Source organism: Lepus europaeus, unplaced genomic scaffold (genome assembly GCF_033115175.1).
Source record: "Lepus europaeus isolate LE1 unplaced genomic scaffold, mLepTim1.pri SCAFFOLD_119, whole genome shotgun sequence".
Taxonomy (NCBI): domain Eukaryota; kingdom Metazoa; phylum Chordata; class Mammalia; order Lagomorpha; family Leporidae; genus Lepus; species Lepus europaeus.
Genome location: NW_026909031.1, coordinates 102,366 through 121,410, shown reverse-complemented (window position 1 = coordinate 121,410; position 19,045 = coordinate 102,366). Strand labels below are relative to the sequence as shown.

Below are 19,045 nucleotides of genomic sequence, written 5' to 3'. Positions count from 1 at the left end.
AAAAGAATTTCAACATGAAGCATGCTGGTCAACATCCTAACATATCTAGTATCAATATTAGAAAACAACACTAGGATCAAAGACACACCCTTTAGAATCATTAGCAAATGTACTAGACTAGTTGTCTGCAAAGGTAATCTCCATCAGGTAATGGTTTATGTGGGTATAGTTGAAGATTTAACCTATGAGGAATGAAAGAGAAGTAAGAAATGACCTGAGCGATGCAGTGAGGGCTAGGAGTATAAATTAAGCAACTTCAGGTGAAGCATTGAGCCTTAAGGAACTTTTGAGACAGACTTAGAAATGGAATACAAAGAGTGGTTGAGTGGCATCCAGCAGTCACTGCATTTAGAAGTGAAGTGGGCTTATAGGAGCCAAGAGAAAGGTCTAATCACTAATTGCTATTGCTGCTGTGGATGAAAGCAGTGGAAGAACTAAACAAAGCATCCTGGATATGTCTCAAAAATATTGCACTGAATTGTACCTTTGGAAAACATATTTAGGGCCAGGGAGTTGCACAGTCATCTATGTGACCCCACAATTATCTGTGTATCAGGCCATGCATTCATATAGGACAGTACAGAAAAAAACACACAAGAATCAAACATGGTAAATGTTTGTATTTTATAGAAAAGGTAAACTTTGTTTAAAGTTAAGCCATTAATGTCAAAGGAAAGAAATGAGACTTCTAAACACGGTTAAGAAATGATATTGTTTATCTCATCCTGAAATCAGGTGAAGACGAAATATGTAATAAGAATCAAATGTGAATTTTTCCAAAAATCCCATTAGTAGCATATGATTTAATTAAACCTGGAATATCTTGAATAGTCAAGTTTTTGGACAAAAGTTTCTAGGGAATCTAGAATGTAAAATACAACCAGTCTTTCAAAAATAGCTGTTTATGGGCCAGATACCTGGCACAGTAATTAATCCTCTGCCTGCGGCACTGGCATCCCATATGGGTGCCGGTTTTAGTCCTGGCTGCCCCTTTTTCATCTAGCTTTTTTTTTTTTTTTACAAACTCATGCTTTTAACCCACTCTATTACCATACACTTAATTCTCCACTAACCATAATATTCAACAAGTAAAAAAAAGGGGGGGGGGCTTATTTCATCGAGAATAATTGTTTCTAATTGCATCCATTTTGTGGCAAAATGCAGAATTTCATTCTGTTTATGGCTGAGTGGTATTACATAGTGTGATATGCCACATGTTTTTTTTTCTGTTGCTTTTAACGCATGGTATAAATTATTTCTTCTGTGAGAGTTCTTAAAAGCTTTTGAGTATCCTACGAAGTTCATTGGGGTTCATGACATTACCCCAGCTATGTTCACAAATATTATGTTGCTAAATATTTATGTGAATGCTCTAGAGAAGGGGGAGAGAAAAGGAGACAGAGAAAGAAAGAAAGAAAGAGAAACAAGCTCCCATTCATTGATTCAGTTCCCAAATACCACAGCCACCAGATCTGACCAGGTCCGGGTTGAAGTCAAAGCTTGAGGGCTAGGAACCCCAGCCAGATGTCTTTTGTGACTGTCTGGAACCCAATTATTTGAGCCAGCACCACTGTGTTCCAGGATAGAACATCCCTTGCATATTCTGTAACTTTTAAGGTCCTTAAGGTGATGTTGAGGCACCACCTTAAGATTTTATGAGGCCTTGACAATATGTGATGGTCTCAGTCTTTGTGTCATCTTTATACCACATTTGCCTGGTAGCACTCTGCATTTTATTTTTTCCCAGAAACCACTCATGTAGAATTACACAGAGATTTGATATGTGGGGATGTCGTAATTCAGATAGATACTTGAGCCCTGTAAGTTGTAGTTCCTTTATATTTGTTAGTCGTCTTTTAGCTTTGCCTCTCAAATCAATTTTACTGTCAGCTGTTGTGTAAAAGAGGCCCCTTCCTTCTAGGCTTTGGAATCATTTTCTCTTTGAAGTCTTCCCTGTAAATGTCTTCAAGGGCCCTCAGGCTTCCACTCACAGTCTCTTCAGAGTCCTTTTGGTTTCCATCCTTACTCCTCCCTAGGTCCTTTAGGCTGCAACCACCCTCTAGTCTGAAGGCATCTGACATGTTTAAGTCTTTGTTCCATTTTTTATTTTCAAAATAGCAACCCCTGCCTTTAGCATTGGTGTTTGTGCCAGTTTTCTAGAAGTGTCTAGCAACCTACCTGAGAATCTCTTTGGGAAAGCTGTTTGACCTAGAGGTTGAGATTCTCACATCTCATATAGCAGAATCTTAGTTGGACTTCTGGCTTTGGCATCAGAGGCCAACATTCTGCCACTACAGGCCCTGGGAGGCACAGAAGATGGTTTCAAGGTACAGCTCCATGCCACCTACGTGAGACAACTGTAATGAGTTCTGAGTTCCACTCTCCAGGCCTGGAATTGGGAGATTTGGCTAGTGGATATAGAAGCTACCTCCTACCACATACTTTCTGTCCCTCTGCCATGAAAAGATCACTTATGGGGCTGGTACTGTGGCGCAGTGGGTTAAAGCCCAAAACTGCAGCACCAGCATTCTATATGGGTGCTGGTTTGAGTCCCAGCTACTCTGCTTCCAACCCAGCTCTCTGTTAATGCTCCTTGGGAAACAGCAGAAGACAGTCCAAGTGCATGGGCCCTGCATCCATGTGGGAAACCTAGAAGAAGCTCTGGCTTCTGGCTTCAGATTGACTCAGCTCTGGCTGTTGCAGCCATCTGGGGAGTGAACTAGTGGATGGAAGACCTCTCTCTCTATGCCTCTATCTCTCTGTGTAACTCTGTCTTCCAAATACATAAAATAAATTTTTTAAAAAATGATTTATTCTCTCAATATATTCTTTTTTCAGAATCTACAATTTAAGCAAGGCATAAGCATCACTCAGCTGGGGATGATTTGAAGCTGGGGCTACAATCATCCAAAACTTGTTTGTCCACCTAATTGCATTGAACCGGGCTTTTGGCTGCGCATTTAACTGCGTTTAACTTTGGAAGTCTATGTGATGATTTGCCTTGTTGCTTGGGGTCCTTTATAAATTTTACCAGAAAAATAAAAATGGAAGCTGAATCACATTTTCTGACCAGGCAAAACTCACTCAGCATCAGTGCTGCAGTCTAAGTACTAGCAACCGATTATTATGGTCTGCTCATATTCAGGAGAGGGAACTTCATGGAAGAAATGCCAAAATATTAGACATGCTACTATAAATCTGAAACATTACTCAATTAGTAAAAGTAATTTGATAATGGCTTTATCTAGAAGAAATTCATTATTCCCAACTCAGTAGCATTGAAGTCCTATTGAGTTTTTGTTGTTGCTGCTCTGTATGTTCTATTTTGTAAAAAGCCTCTAAAGATGATAAAACAGTATTAGTAAGTCATTTTCATTCCCAAAACTATACACACGATGCTACTAGTGTTATATGTTATGAGATGTAATTGTCTCAATCTCAAGGAAAAAGTGCAATTTAAAAGATGTACAGTGTTCAATTTTAAGTTGTTAATTTGATTCTAATTGTCTTGTGTAATGATATTACATTAGTAGCAACACACAGCTGATTCAGTTTTAGTTATAATTGTTTACTTCAGGGGATATGGAAGTTAAATATCTTAATCTTCTTTTTCATATCTTTAAAATATTCCCTGTGTCACTTAGTCAAAAGTGGAGGAAATAAATATACAGATAGAAATGATTTGAAAAATGTATATTTTAAATTTCCTTTAGTTGCAGACATTGGAACACACCAGAAAGCATGCTGCTCAGGAAGAATGGGATAGGGAACTGGAGGAACCCAGGCAACTCCACGTGCAAGTGGGAGAAACCTTAACTTGCAACCTGAATAAGTAAGTCAAGTCCCAGAATCACAGAAAATAACTGATGTTCATTAACTTGACTCCTAGGCGTACTTTTTAGTGAGACAGTTTCCTGAAATTAGTATGAAGTGAAACCTAGCTAGACAAAATAATTCTGCAAATTAAGGAATAATTTTGAAAAATAAATGCTCTTATTTTTTAGCACAGAAAAATGTATGTAAAAGTTAGGTGCATGTGTTTGGGGGAACATGACAACTTAAACCCACAGGGCTGCCTACTGCTACTACTCCCACTACCGCTACTGCTGCTGCTAGTGGTGCTTCTGTAAGTCTTGACACAACCTGGCACTTGTTCAGTTATCTTCCCTTGACTGTGATCATTGGTAATACCTCAGGAGGGTGTCTTAAAACCAACTCTTCTTTGAGTTTTCCTCCTCTACTTGAGAAAGAAAGATGAACGTGGAAAAGAGGGGAAGTATAACTCACAGGCTGGTTAGCATTCTACCTCAGGCATTCTGGGGGACTATGTCTGTAGAAGACAGGAAGGGCAAGGCCCACCCCCTCTGATGCTTTCCAAACAGTGTTAGGAATGGACTGTCTCTGGAGTGGCTTTAGTTCCTTTGGTAACCAACAACTCTGTCATTCTCTCTTAGAATTTGGTGCTCTGAAATGTCTCAATGTGGGAAAAGCTTATTTTTCCCTCTAGGAAATTGGTTAAATGTGTGAAAGGCACAGGGTTATTGATAGCAAGTGCTTGAAAATGCCTTTGGGAGATGGTATTTTAAATCTAAACTGGTTTACTCAACAGAAATATGTCCCTTCTTTTGCAATGAAAACGGATGCAACGGGAAAACATTAAGCTTAGTGAAATAAGCCAGTCCCAAAAAGACAAATAGCCTGCTTACCTCAATGTGGTAATTTATATACAATTCCAAAAAAAATAATAAGCAATGGGAAGAAGTGAACATCTTGTCATTCAGTTGTTTTTAATTCTTTCTTTATCTTCCTGTGGACCTGTGGTCTCTCTACTTTTTACTTGTTAAATATTATGGTTGCTGGTGAATTAAGCCTGTTATTCTAGAGTGGGTTAAATTATGTTTTTGTGGGGGACAGCACCTTGGTGCAGCGGCTTTAACCCAGGCCTGCAGGGCTGGCATCCTATATGGGTGCCAATTTGAGTCCCAGCTGCTCCACTTCCAATTCAGCTCCCTGCTATTGCTCCTGGGAAAGCAGCAGAGGAAGGCCCAAGTCCTTGAGCCCCTACACCCACGTGGGAGACATGGAGGAAGCTTCTGGCTCCTGGCTTTGGATCGGCCCAGCTCTCTCCATTGGGGTTATTTGGGTAATGAACCAGCGGATGGAAGACCTCCCTCTCTCTGTGTCTCTACCACTCTCTCTAACTCTTTGAAGTCAATAAAATGAATCTTTTGAAAAACTAAAATTTTGTTTTTGCTAAAAGTGTAAAAAAGTAATGAAGAGAGGAGATGGTTTTTTGGGAGAGCAGGAAGGAGTGAAATACATTTATCTCCTTAGAATTTTACTTACGAAATACATGACATCTGTTCTCTTTACATTAATAAAAAAGTATAAAATATTGTCATAAAAATTATAAAATGTTTATATAATTATAAAATTATGAAATATTCAGCATGCACAATATGATGCTTTCACATATTTGTATATAGTTAAATGGTCATTATAATCAAGAAAATCATCCTGTATCTTAGCTAACACAGCTACCATTTAAATATGAGTATACCAAGTGGCAACAAGAAACTTTAAGTAGAACCTCCCAGAAAGGAGCATTACCTGATTAGCTCTATATCATTCATAACCATTCCTCTCCCTCTGCCTTTGTATGAACCAGTTGTTTACAACCCACTAGAAATATGTTTTGTTAATTTTGAGCAATTTGAAAACATCAGTTGCATACAGTAGGTATGCCCTGACACATTTTTAGTGTTAAAATACTTTTATTTAATGGGACAGTCCATTTATGCTTACAGCCTTTTTAAAGACAAACCATTAGTAAGTGCACAAAATGATATACTAAGCATTTGTCTTGCAATTTTCACAGGGAGCATGAGAAATCAACAGTGGTCAGAACTGAATTTCTTGAGGAGACACAGAGGAATGAATCTTTACCCAGCACTAGTACTATGAGGCCTGCTCTACCGTCATCCAGTGTTGGGAATGTTCATGGTGGATTAATGTGCGAAGGAAACTTTGTCCCACAAAGAAACTTGAGAATACCTACCTCACAGCTACAGCTTTCACGTAATCGCACACTGGACTCCTCATGCATGGTTAGATATGTTGTCTTTTTTCCTTTGGGTTTCAGATTGATGATATAATCATTTTTGATTTGGTGAAATACTGATTGTGACTGAGTGATAAATGCTAATTTTCACAATTGTCTTCATCAGATAGAAAGGAAATAAGTGTATGACTTTTTTACTTCAAAGAATAAATGGAACCAAATGAGCACATTTTAAATTTCCTAAAAGCTGCATTTATGTTAGCTTTTAGAAATTGAATATCTTTCCCTGTAACTAAAGGTGTAGTTTGGAATACGTTGGCTTATTTTCCAACTGAATTTGCACTGACTGTGGTTCAAGGCATTTGTTAATGTTTTGTTGCAACATCGAATTTTTCTACCTCTTTAAATTCACCAATGTCATCCAAACATTTCATCACAAATGAATGATTTTTAAAGAAATCCAGTATAAAAATGGATGCAACTGGAAACCATTATAATTAATGAAATTAGCCAGTCCTAAAATGACAAATACTATATATTTTCCCTGATCTGTGGTAACTAATAGAGTATCTAAAATGTAATGTGTTGGAGTGAAATTCACATTTTGAGATTCGATGACTGTTTACAACCCTTGTCTCTGCTTTTCTTCATACTATTAGTTGAACTATTTACTTATTGTAAGTTTAAACTTAAGATTATAAAATAAAAACAAAAAATAAAATTATAAATAGAAAAATAAAAAAAGAAATCCAATATAAGTGCTTTTTTGTGAAGTATGTAAACCTGTAATAATAAATAAGATTAACTTTTAAGTTTTTTGCATTTTCTTCCATAAAAAAGAAAATCCCCATTTACTAATAATGCATTGCCATGCTAATGCTTGTAAAGTATCTCTATAGCTGGGAAATGTCTCATCAGTTTTTATTTCTTAAGTGAAGGTTTTATTTTGGTTTTTGAAATGAAATTCTGGTATTTCTATCTTGCCATTGCTTGAATGGTTGATAATGTATATGGCATGAATGAATCATGTCTTGAAATAACAATTACCACCAAACTGAATTGACTATTTTCTTCCCAAGAATCTTGTACAAAGCTTCACAGTCCCATCTCCAATGAAATTAATTATTTTTATGTTGCTAGGCTTGATTCCAGTGAAAAAGATGGCTTTAAATTATACCTTTTCCTATTAAAGGGGCATGCTCTTGATCCTTTTTTTCTTACACCCTTGCCAACGAATTAAAGGCAACCAGCACATCATTTTTTTAGAAAACTTTTATGTAACAAATATAAATTTCAAAACTACAGCTTTTGGATTATAGCAGTTTTCCCCCCATAACCACCCTCCCACCTGCAAACCATCCCATCTCCTATTCCACTCCCTCTCCCATCCCATTCTTCATTAAGATTCATTTTTATTTATCTTTATATACAGAAGATCAACTTAGTATATACTAAGTAAAGATTTCAACATTCACCCACACAGATGCACAAAGTATAAAGAACTGTTTGAAGAATATTTTTACCATTAATTCTCATAGTACAACACATTAAAGACAGATCCTAAGAGGGGAATAAGTGTACAGTGACTCCTGTTTTTGATTTAACAATTGACACTCTTATTTATGACATCAGTGATCACCTGAGGCTCTCATCATGAGCTGCCAAGGCTATGGAAGCCTCTTGAGTCCACAAACTCTGATGTTATTTAGACAAGGCCATAATCAAACTGGAAGTTCTCCCTTCCCATCAGAGAAAGGTACCTCCTTCTTTAATGATCCCTTCTTTCCACCGAGATCTCACTCACAGAGATCTTTCATTTAGGTCATTTTTTGCCACAATGTCTTGGCTTTCCATGTCTGAGGAACTGTCATGGGTTTTTAAGCCAGATCCAAATACCTTAAGGGCTGATTCTGAGGCCAGAGTGCCAGCAGCACATCATTGCATGATTCAAAATCACTAGTAGTAATTCAATTGCTGGAAGACTGGAAACTAGAATAATTTGAAGATTTGTTGATAACAGTGTGTTTGTTGATAATGGTTCTTGGCTGCATCTTTCATATGGCAGGGACTGAATAGCCTCTCTGAAAAACCCAGGTTGTCATGGTGACTTGAGCCTCCTGAAAACATAGGGCCTGGCTTCCAAGAATAATTGAGATAGAGAGCCTTTTATCCTCATGTTGAAGTCACATAGCATCACCTTTACCATATTCCATTCATTTTCACTTAGTTACTACTATTGGTCTATATTCTACCTTGTTTAGGGGATAAATATTAAAGAACTATTGAGCATGTTTTAAAACCAGCAGAAATTGCCCTCAGACCTATTTTTTTTTAACTGCTCCTCCCACTTAAAAAGAAATGACCATGGTTTGCAACTGGCAAGTTACTCAGCCTGCTTCTTCCCTTTAAAACTTCCAAGGGGTCAGCACTGAGGCTCAATAGGCTAATCCTCCACTTTGCGGTGCCAGCACACTGGGTTCTAGTCCCAGACAGGGCACTTTATTCTGTCCTGGTTGTCCCTCTTCCAGGCCAGCTCTCTGCTGTGGCCCAGGAGTGCAGTGGAGGATGACCCAAGTGCTTGGGCCCTGCACCCCATGGGAGACCAGGAGAAGCACCTGGCTCCTGCCTTCGGATCAGCGTGGTGTGCCAGCCGTGGTGGCCATTGGAGGGTGAACCAATGGTAAAGGAAGACCTTTCTCTCTGTCTCTCTCTCTCTCACTGTCCACTCTGCCTGTCAAAAAAAAAAAAAAGAGAGAAAACAAACTTCCAAGGTTAGAGGAGTCCTTTAATTCTTAACGTCTCTCTATTTTATTGCAAACTAGTAACTACTGAATTTTCTAATACAGCCCTCTGGAAAAATGGAGCCTCCTGTGATTTTATTGAAGTTCATCTTATTAGACGATAAATATTCAGAAATACTGCCTTTTGAAAATTTCATCTTAACTGAGAGAAAGAAGAAGTTAGGGGAGAGAGAGTGTGTGAGTGAGAGCAAGATAAAGAGCACACAAAGCATTCCCATTGACTGGTTTACTCCTAAAATAACCAGATCTCATGTGAGACCAAAGCTGAGAGCTGGGAACTCAAGCTAGGAGTCCCACATGATTTATAGGAACTCAATTACTTGAGCCATCCTGCTTCCTTCCGGTGCCTACATTGGCAGAATGGTAGACTCAGGAGCAATAGGCAAGTGAAAAACAAAAGCACTCTGATGCCCACTCCCACAAATCTTTTTGACATAAACTCTTCACCTTGGGCTTCCAGAGGAGCCAGAATAGGACAGTATCATGAATGTTCTTTAATTCCTAAGACCCATACGGTGATTTGAGGCAGCACCTAAAGTTTTTCTGAAGTTTTATTGTCCATTGTACAGTCATCATCTTTGCTTTATCTCTGGATCCTGTTTGCCTAGCAGCACTCTGGATTTGATTTTATTCCAGAAACCACCTTTTATTTTACTTTTTTTTTTTTTTTACAATTGCATGCTGATTTCTTATGTGGAGATGCTGTAATTCACATATATGGATTTAGATACTTGAACCCAATAAGTCACAACTCCTTTAAATTTGGTAGTCTTCCTTTAGTTTCTCTCTCACATCAGTTTTACTTTCAGCTTCCTGAAGAATGGGACCCTTGTCTTCCAGGTCTTGGTATCCTTTTTTGACAATTCCTTCAAAACCTCAAGTTTCCACACAGTCTCTTTGATGTCCTTTTGGTTTTCATTCTTCCTCTTTTGTAGGCCCTTTGAGCTTCCACCTCCCTCTGGTCTGAAGACATTTAACCTATTTTAGTCTTTGTTTCAATTTCCTAAAGTTACAACTCCCTGTATCTAGTGTCACCATCTAGTGTATCTGGGGCACCACCTTCTGTTGCCCTCTCAGGCACATTTGTAGGGAGCTGAACCAGAAGCAGAACACCAAGGAGTTGAAGCAGTGCTCCAGTATGGAATTCCAGCATCACAGCCAGCAGCTCAATATACTGTACACAATGCCAGCTTTGTTTGGTGTTGATAGTTGCTTTTTTTTTTACCTTACCTGGGATGTCAGTTGGAATATCAATATGTTGTTTCACTTTCTCGTCTTTGGGTTGCTAATTTCTAAGTCTGAGTTTGCTTAAGAAATTCAGGTGGAAGCAGCATCACATTTTACAGCCTAGCAAAAGTCACTCAGCATGTGTGCCCTATTCTGTTCACTAGATACACATTGCTTTGTCCAGCTCACATTCAGGAGAGAAAATTTCATGGAAAAATTGTCAAAGGGTTTGTAGACATGCTCTAAATGTACGACTTTTAAGTATCAGTTAATGGTTTTATTTGAGGGAAATGACTCCTTCTCCATTCAGCACCAGGGAAACTCCATCAAGATTTTCTCTTGCTGTTGTTTAATATGTGCCCTTATTTTGTGGAAAACATCAAATAATGACAAGTCAGTTTCATTGACTGAAACATTTTCATTCACAAAAGTACGCAGATCACATCATACACTTTTATCCTCTGAATTGTGATTTCTCATTAACCTCAAGGGGAAAATTGTAATTTAGGAATTATAGTATAGTTTGAGTTGCTTTAATTGCTATTCACTTTTAATCAATGCTTATATTCTTTGATAACTAATTTACATGAGTAGTAATGTAATAATGGTATTATTTTCATTATAATTCAAATTTCAGTCAATGTGTATTGAAGATAAATATTTTAAACTTTGGCTTGTTTCTTACTTTAAAATTTCAGAATCACTGATTCAAAACTAAAAGAAATAAAAACATTAATATATATTTTAGTGATTTTTTAAATTGCCTTTTTATTTTGCTTTAGAAAAAAGCATCATGTCAAAAAAGTTCAGAGTATCTAATGGAGAGTGATGACATTTCAAGAAGTATACCAAAAGAACACAGAATCCATGTTGGGATATCTAAACTCTCCAAAATGAAAGCTCCTCAGGAAGCCATTTTTAAAGAATTGGAGGAATATAAGCTACTCCTTCTAGAGGGATTTGAAGCTTTGATAAGCAAACAAGATGAGGTCATTCAGGTTGCAGAAGCTTTTTCAAAGCAAGTGAATGAGTAAGTCAAAACATAGAATTGCAGACAATAGCTTACATTTGCTAATTTGCCACTAAAGCATAATTCTTAGTGAAACAGATTCCTGAGATTAGTAAGGATATAATCTACCTAGACAAAGTGATTTTGGAAAATAATGTTAGTAAATGAAATTACCAGTAAATTTTTAGTGGAGAACAATTTATGTAAATGTTAACAACTCTGTTAACTTAAGTTCAAGATTACAACTTAAGTGTCTAGCATCTCTTCCTCCCCCTCCTCCACCTGTTGGTACAATATGGCACTTGTCTAGTTACCTTTCCTTGATTGTGATCATTGGTATTACCACTAAAGGATGCCTTGAGAAAGATTAAGAAAGAGAGGAAGGAAAGTATAGTGTCTGGAAGAAAGAAAGAGCAAGTCCCACCTTTGACGTCTTCCTAGCTGCTTTAGTTGTTGCTGAATACTTACTTGGCTTTCTCATTCCCCACAGTCATTGTTGTTCTGAATTATCTCTTAATGCCAAAAATCAAGCATTTGCTTAATTTCTCCCAAAAAGTGGGTGAAAGAAGCAGGGCTGTTGAAAGTAAGCACCTGAAAATGTCTTTGCTGGTATTCTAAATCTCTTAGTTTTTAATACATGATTTCTATCCTTTTTAAAAAGTTACTGTTTTATATATTTAAGTGGCAAAACATGACATTTTGAAATATTTATATATTAGAAAATGTTTACTAGCATCGAAGAAATCAACATCCATTATATCAGAATTGTTATTTAAATAAAATATTTCTAATGGCATGTGCAAGGATTTTGAGAATAGAGCCTTTTGCGAGGAAGCAGATGTCACCGGATCAATGATACAGCATTGACAGGCAGCCTTCTCCCTTGTACTGGGTTTGAGTCATGTTGTGAAATTTTTAACTTTGAAAATTAAAAGAACTTAATTATACAAAAACTTTGTTCTGACACATTTTCAGTATTAAAACACTGTTTATTTGGCATGCCCATTGACTCTTACTTTTAAAAAATGAAATTCATGTAAGAATTATTAAAGGGAAAATGAAATACTAAACATTGGTCCTTTCAATCTTCACAGAGTTAAGGAAGTGTTAGCAGAGGTCAGAACTAAAAATTTTCTCCTGGAGAAACAACAGACTGGAACATTAACCAAGTCTGTTACTACGCAAACTTCGGTAGCGTCACATAGCGTTGGAAGTTGTGCTAATAGTTTCTGGCTCAGCAGAGATCTTACTCCACAACAAAACTTGGAGACTCCTACTTCAGCAACTCAGGCTTCACATCACAACACGGCAGAGTCTTTGGACACGGTTAGATATATTGCCTCTTTCCCCTTGGGTTTCAGGTTGTTCATATAATTCTTATTTTTAATTTGTTGAAGTACTTAGTTTGATTGACATATGTATGCTAGTAATGGTTGTAATTATCCTCATTAATGTAGACATGAAACGCATGTTGCAGCTATTTTTTAAATATATATTTATTTATTTGAGAAGTAGAGTTACAGACAGAGGGAGAGACAGAGAGATCTTCCATTTGCGATTCACTCCCCAGATGGGTGCAAAAGCTGGAGCCTAGCCAATCTGAAGTCAGAAACCAGTGGCTTTCTCCAGGTCTCTTATGTAGGTGCAGGGGTCCAAGCACCTTGACCATCTTCCACTGCTTTCCCAGGCAATAACAGTGAGCTGGCTCAGAAGAGGGGCAATGGGGACAAGAACCAGCACCTGTATGGGATTCCAACACTGCAGGCAGAGGCTTAGTCCACTATGCCACAGTGCCATCCTCAATATTTTGCAACTATTTGATAAACTTAACAAATACAACCAAACTGACATATTTACAAATATTTCAAAACTGCTTTAAGTTAGGTTTTGATAATTGAATATTTTTACCTAGTAACTAAAGATATACTTTGAGATCTGCTAACATAGTTTTAACTTGATTTTCATTTGTGGTCCAAGACACTTTTAAGTTTTGTGCACCATCACATTTTACACTTCTAATCATAGTGAATGATTAGCAAACATTTCATCACAGATGGGTGTTCATTATTTAAAGAGTCCAGGGGTGAGTGTTGTGGTGCAGTGACTTGGGTCATCCTGGAGATGTCCTTGGCCCATATCTGAGTACTACTTTGTGTCTGGATCCTCCACTTCCAATCTAGCTTCCTGCCAATGCATCCTGGGAAGTAGCAGATGATGGTTCAAGTGCTTGGGCCCCTGTCACCCATGAAAGAGGTTCAAATGAGTTTTCAGCTTCCTGGATTCAGCCTAATCCAGCCTTAGCTATTTTGGGCATATGGAGAGTTAGCTGTCAGATGAAGCATCTCTCTTTGTCTCACTGTCACTCTGCCTTTCAAGTAGCTGAAAAGAAATGAACATTAAAAAAGTAATCCAAGGCAGATGCTTTTGATCATTTTCTTCCATAAGAACACATCCTGAATTACTGCCTTACTTATAGCAAGTTTAGTTCAACTTTTATAAAATGAATCTGTTGCCTGGTAATTGTACAATAGATTTTAAGCAGTTAAATCAAATATATAATTGCATTATTTAAAAGGAAGTTCACTTATGCCTATCTTATCCATCACTTGAATTGTTGATCATTATGATGGCAATGATATCAGATCTTTAAATTGCAACTACATCAACAGAATCCATTATGTTTTTCTATCCAGGATCCTATATAAAGCCACATATTGTCATTCTCCATTGGAGATGTAACACAGACCTTCCAATCCAACCATGTGGTGACAGTGATTACAGTCCATTTCTGGCAACTTAAATTGGATCTGATTGTGGAACATCGTACCAACTTTAAAGTTGTTAAAACCCTGTTGACCCCATTTAACACATTTACCGAATTTTGACATTTTTATGATTGGGGGGACATTACAAATAATAAAACAATTATATTGAAAGAAAATAAATAACTACAAATAGCAGCTAGACTTTATTTGTGTCTTCTTAAAATATTTCCATCAATACACATGATTTATACTTGGAATCCTATTTAAGATATTTTTATTTCAGAGAAAAATTGCAAAAGCCCATTTTGAATGATGGCTCAGCCTGGTTTACTTTTAATGTTTATTTATTTGAAAGCCAATTAGAAGGAGACAGACAGTAAGAATGGGGAGGAAGAGAGAAAGAGAAAGCGAGATCTTGCCACCATTGGTTTACTCCCCAAGTGGCTGTAATAGCCAGGTCTGGGCCAATCTGAAGCCAGAAGCCATCCTTATCTCCCATATAGGAGGTAGTTGTCTGGACCAACTTCATTGTCTTTACCAGATGTATTAGTGGGACATTGGGTCAGAATCAGAGCAGCCAAGACTCAAACTGGGTCTAATACTGGATGCCAGCATTGCCAACTGCACCTTAATACATTGTACCATTACTCTGGCCCCTCAACTTTGTTTTCTAAGTTGACTTGATGATAAATCATAGTCTAGCATATTCAAATTTTCTTAGCATTGCAGCAAAAATCTTAAATGGAGACACATATAATGACTTTTTTGTTCATAAATTATAAGATCACAGCTTTTTTTTCACCATTTTGTGAGCTTAGTTTCATTCTGTTCTGAAAAACAAAAGGAAAGAATCTGGGTGCAAGTGCTTCAGAGTCATAAAAATGGGCTACAGAATATGAAATAAAAATGAATGCTAAATACTTCTGTACAGTGTTAATCATGATGCAAATATGAAACATTGGTAGTAATTACGACCAGAAAATTAAGGTGATATATGATTTTACAATAGATGATGAAAGAATACATACATATGTGAGAATAATGGAAGATTTTTTTTCAGGAAATATATCCCCACTTTTTTAAAAATAAAACCAGTGCTTATTTTTTAATATTTCTAGAAAAGTTTAAGTAGTTTATTTTAAGCTTATAGTAGGTCCACAATATACTTGGTTTCTTAATGAGGCAATAATTTGCAAAATCATACTAGACTTAGGTAAAAATCACTATTCTATCACAATACACCACTGCAAAATGCCTTGGAAGAGTTTCTATGCATTTTTCCATTGTTCACAAAATCCTTATTTGCAAAAACACATGTTTTCTACCGTTGTGGCAGATTGAGTTATTTCTACTTGGAAAAATCTAATAATATTATGAGAGGTGATAACATACTATCTAAATGATAGAAAAGAGTAGGGTTATGAATGGGACATCTATACAACCAAATTAACAAATTTTAGCTTTGATTCCAGAAAGCAACACATTAAGAAAATAACTGAATTATTTTACCCATCTCTTTTATTTTTAAGAGTTGAGTATTTTGTATTATTCATAGGACCTATCAGCATATTCTAATTTTAAGAAAAATCATAAGTTAATGCTTTTGCCTATGATTTCACTATGACTGTTGTTAAAGCAAGGGTTCTCCATATTCCTGACATTGAGCATTTTTTGAATCTCTCGCCATTATATGAAGTTTAACCTTGCCACTTAACACAATTACAGTGATAATAAATTGCTACATGTATGTTTTTTGCTAAATTTTCATTCCAAACTGGAATTCTAATTTAATCCTAGCATGTTTTGGCCTGTGTATGAGTGATTCTATAATTTTATTTTTTGTTATACAAATACATTATTATAAAATAACAAGAATGAAAATTAGTCTGAAAATTATCCACTGATTGGATATTTTGCATATAGAAATCTTTGTTGACCCTTGAAATATAAAATATTGAGACCAGTTTTTATAGGGTAAAACTTATCTGCTTGTCAAGAAACTGTTTCCAAATTCTTTTCTCTGCAACAAAATACTTAATACTTGTAAAACTGTAAAAATATTTGCAAAATTATAAAAAATAATGTAATTTATAAACTGGCAAGTATAATATCCTCTGTATGTTAAAATATTTATAATTCTATCTTGAACTACAACAGCTTAAATGGGCAAACTAACTTGATTTTGTTTAAATTCAGTGCATATTTCCTACTTCTTAAAATATTTATGTGATGGACAGAATTACAGAGAGAAGAGAGGTAGAGATACAAATCAATCTTCCATCCACTGGTTCACTCTTTGAATGACCACAATGGCTGGGGTTTGGCCAAGCTGAGGCCAGGAGCCAGGAGCTTCTTCCATGTTCCTGACATGGGTGACAGCTTACAAACACTTGGACCATCTTCCACTGCTTTCCCAAGCACATTATCAGGGAAATAGACTGCATGGAAGCAGAGCAGTCAGGATTTGAACTCACACACATATGGGATGCCAGAGCTGCAGGCAGCAGCTTAACTTGCTGTGCCACAGTGCCAGTCCCACATACTGATTTATAAAAGATTTGAGTTCTCCCTCAAATACAGCAGGATGCCAAAACTATAATTTAAACATACCAATAATCACTGAAAAACTATAGAGAGGTGTGCATATGTGCAGTGTTCATAGCTATGAAATTACTCTCTAAAAGACAATGCTGCATTATTTTCTGAGCAGCAATCTCAAGTATAATTTAGCCATAGCCTGTCAGTACATCATTACTGAGTGAGTACATTTGTTTCTGTATTTGATGTGCTTTGTTACTGCTATGGAGTTCACTTTCTGAAATATCCCTCCAACTCTTCTGCATCTTTAAACTGTTATTTAAAAAGAATTTTCAGAAAGACTGCAAACTCAAGGGAGAAAAACGCATTGCCATTTTGGTTTCATATTGATCTTTTCAGTAATTTTTCTTGTTGGAATTGTTGACTTTTAGGTAGCAAGTGGCACTCCCTTTCCCTTTCTGAGTTCATTGGAATTGCAGCAGCCTGCACATAAATTGGTCATCTGACACTGGATTCAGGTGACTCAAGCAGCATTTTAAGCTCTGCACCAAATACCTGCCATGAAAGTGTCTTTTAAAAGGTCATCTAATATTTGAAAGTTTTCACTTGTGGGTATGAGCTGAACCACAGCAACCTCCTACCAGTAAGGATGAAAACAGTATTCAACACTCAAGACCCTTTGACTAATTGCTCTTTGAGGGGAAGATCCCTCCCTATGCTCTGGATATTTGCTTTTACACTATGAGATTGTATATCTTACCTGGTTCTCAAAGGCAGTTAACCTTCTGGTGTCAAGCAGTAAAGAATGAAAGAAAGCCTGGAGGAGAATTTTTGTAAAGGGAAACCACTTCTACAAGTACCCATTACTTTAACATTCAGCTAGCCATCCATCCATCTATCCATCCATCCATCCATCCATCCATCTATATATGTGAATGATAGAGCAACAGGGAGAGCAAGAAATCTTCCATCCAGTGGTTCACTCCCTGAATGTTGGCAACTACCAGGACTGGACCAGGCTGAATCAGGAGCCTGGAACTCCATTTGGGTCTCTAACAAGTGTAGCATAAACCCAGGCATCATTGCCATAATCTGCTGCCATGCAGGCACACCAGTAAGAAGCTGGAATTGAATAATGGATGAAATCTGATCCCTAGATACTCTGATGTCATCCTGTCACACCACAATGCCCACCATCCATGTATTCATTTTTCCCCCAATCCTGGGGTTTATTGATTGCATTAAAATTTCTAAAAATTTTGAGTATTTTTTGATATTAACTTTTAATTAGTTTTTAACAGACTCATTTTACTTTGTACATGTAATCCTAAGGACCTAATAACTTTCCCCTCCACCTTTACAATCTCCCCATCTCTCCCTCCCAAACTTTTTCCTCCCCCCCTTTTTTTTAGTTTTTGAGATAATGTTTCAAATTTACATTACAGTACGAAGGCTTAACACTTCCCAGAATAAGAAGTTTAAAAAGTAAAAGACCCTAGTTTAGAGGGAAAAATAGACAATGGGTATAAAAATAATATACAATAAATTTTGAAGTAGTCACAGATCATTGAAACTAGAGTAATATAACACATTTAACCACTGGTTTCACAAAGATATATAACAAAATTTACAAAACAGTATTTTCAATAATGCTAACACAGAGACATTTCTTTTTTCTTCTATTTTATTTTTAATTTCATCCCCTACAAATAAAGGAGAGCATGCAGTATTTGTTTTTCTGGGTCTGGTTTATTTCAGTCATCATGATGTCCTCTAGTGGCATCCATTTTGCTTCAGATGGTAGAATTTCCTTCTCTTCTTTATACCTGAATAATATTCCATTGTGTATATCTACCACATTTTCTTTATCCATTTTTCTGATGGTGGACACCTTCATTGATTCCCAATGTTGGCTCTTGTGAAGAGCTCCTATGAACATAATTATGAAGGCATCTCTTAATAGTATTCAAGTCTTTGAGATATACCCAATGTGGGATTGTTGGATCATATGGCAAATCTGGTTCTAGTTTGTTTTTTGTTTTCAGATATCTCCACACTATTTTCCACAGTGGCTTCAGTAATTTATATTTCCACCAATAGTGTATAAGTGTTCCCCTTTCTCTACATCCTCACCAGCACTTGTTGCTCTCTGTTTTGGATTTTAGCCATTCTGACAGGGGTGAGGTGATATCTCATTGTGGTTTTGATTTGCATTTCCCTGATGGCTTGGGATGCTGAGCCTGTTTTCATATATTTGTTGGCCATTTGTATTTCTTCTTTTGAGAACTATTAAAGTCCTTTACCCATTTCTCAACTGGATTATTTATTGTTGAGATTTTAAAGTTACTGATATATCTGGAATTAATATCCTTTGTCAGAAAAGTGATTTGCCAATATTTCCCCATTGTTTTGGATGTCTCTTCACTCTATTGATTATTTTCTTTGCTGTGCAAAAGCTGTTGAGTCTGACAGAGTCCCATTTATTTAGTTCTGCTTTTGTTGGCTGTGCTTGGGGATCTTATCCAATAAGCCATCCCCTACAGCAATGTCTTGGAGTGATTTTGCTATGTGTTCTTCCAGCAACTTCATAGTCTCAGGTCTAAAATTTAAATCTTTTCTCCATCTTGAGTTTATTTTTGAATAT

The 19,045-nt window shown here is 36.7% G+C and overlaps 1 protein-coding gene across 1 annotated transcript in view; it reads left to right on the top strand.

Annotated features, from left to right (window-relative positions):
- The window catches only part of LOC133754504 (ankyrin repeat domain-containing protein 26-like), a 133,189-nt gene that overhangs the window by 101,287 nt on the left and 12,857 nt on the right, over window positions 1–19,045 (top strand). Inside the window, 2 exon segments of the mRNA XM_062184966.1 lie at window positions 3,714–3,832; window positions 5,879–6,107. Coding sequence (XP_062040950.1) covers window positions 3,714–3,832; window positions 5,879–6,107 — 348 coding nt within the window.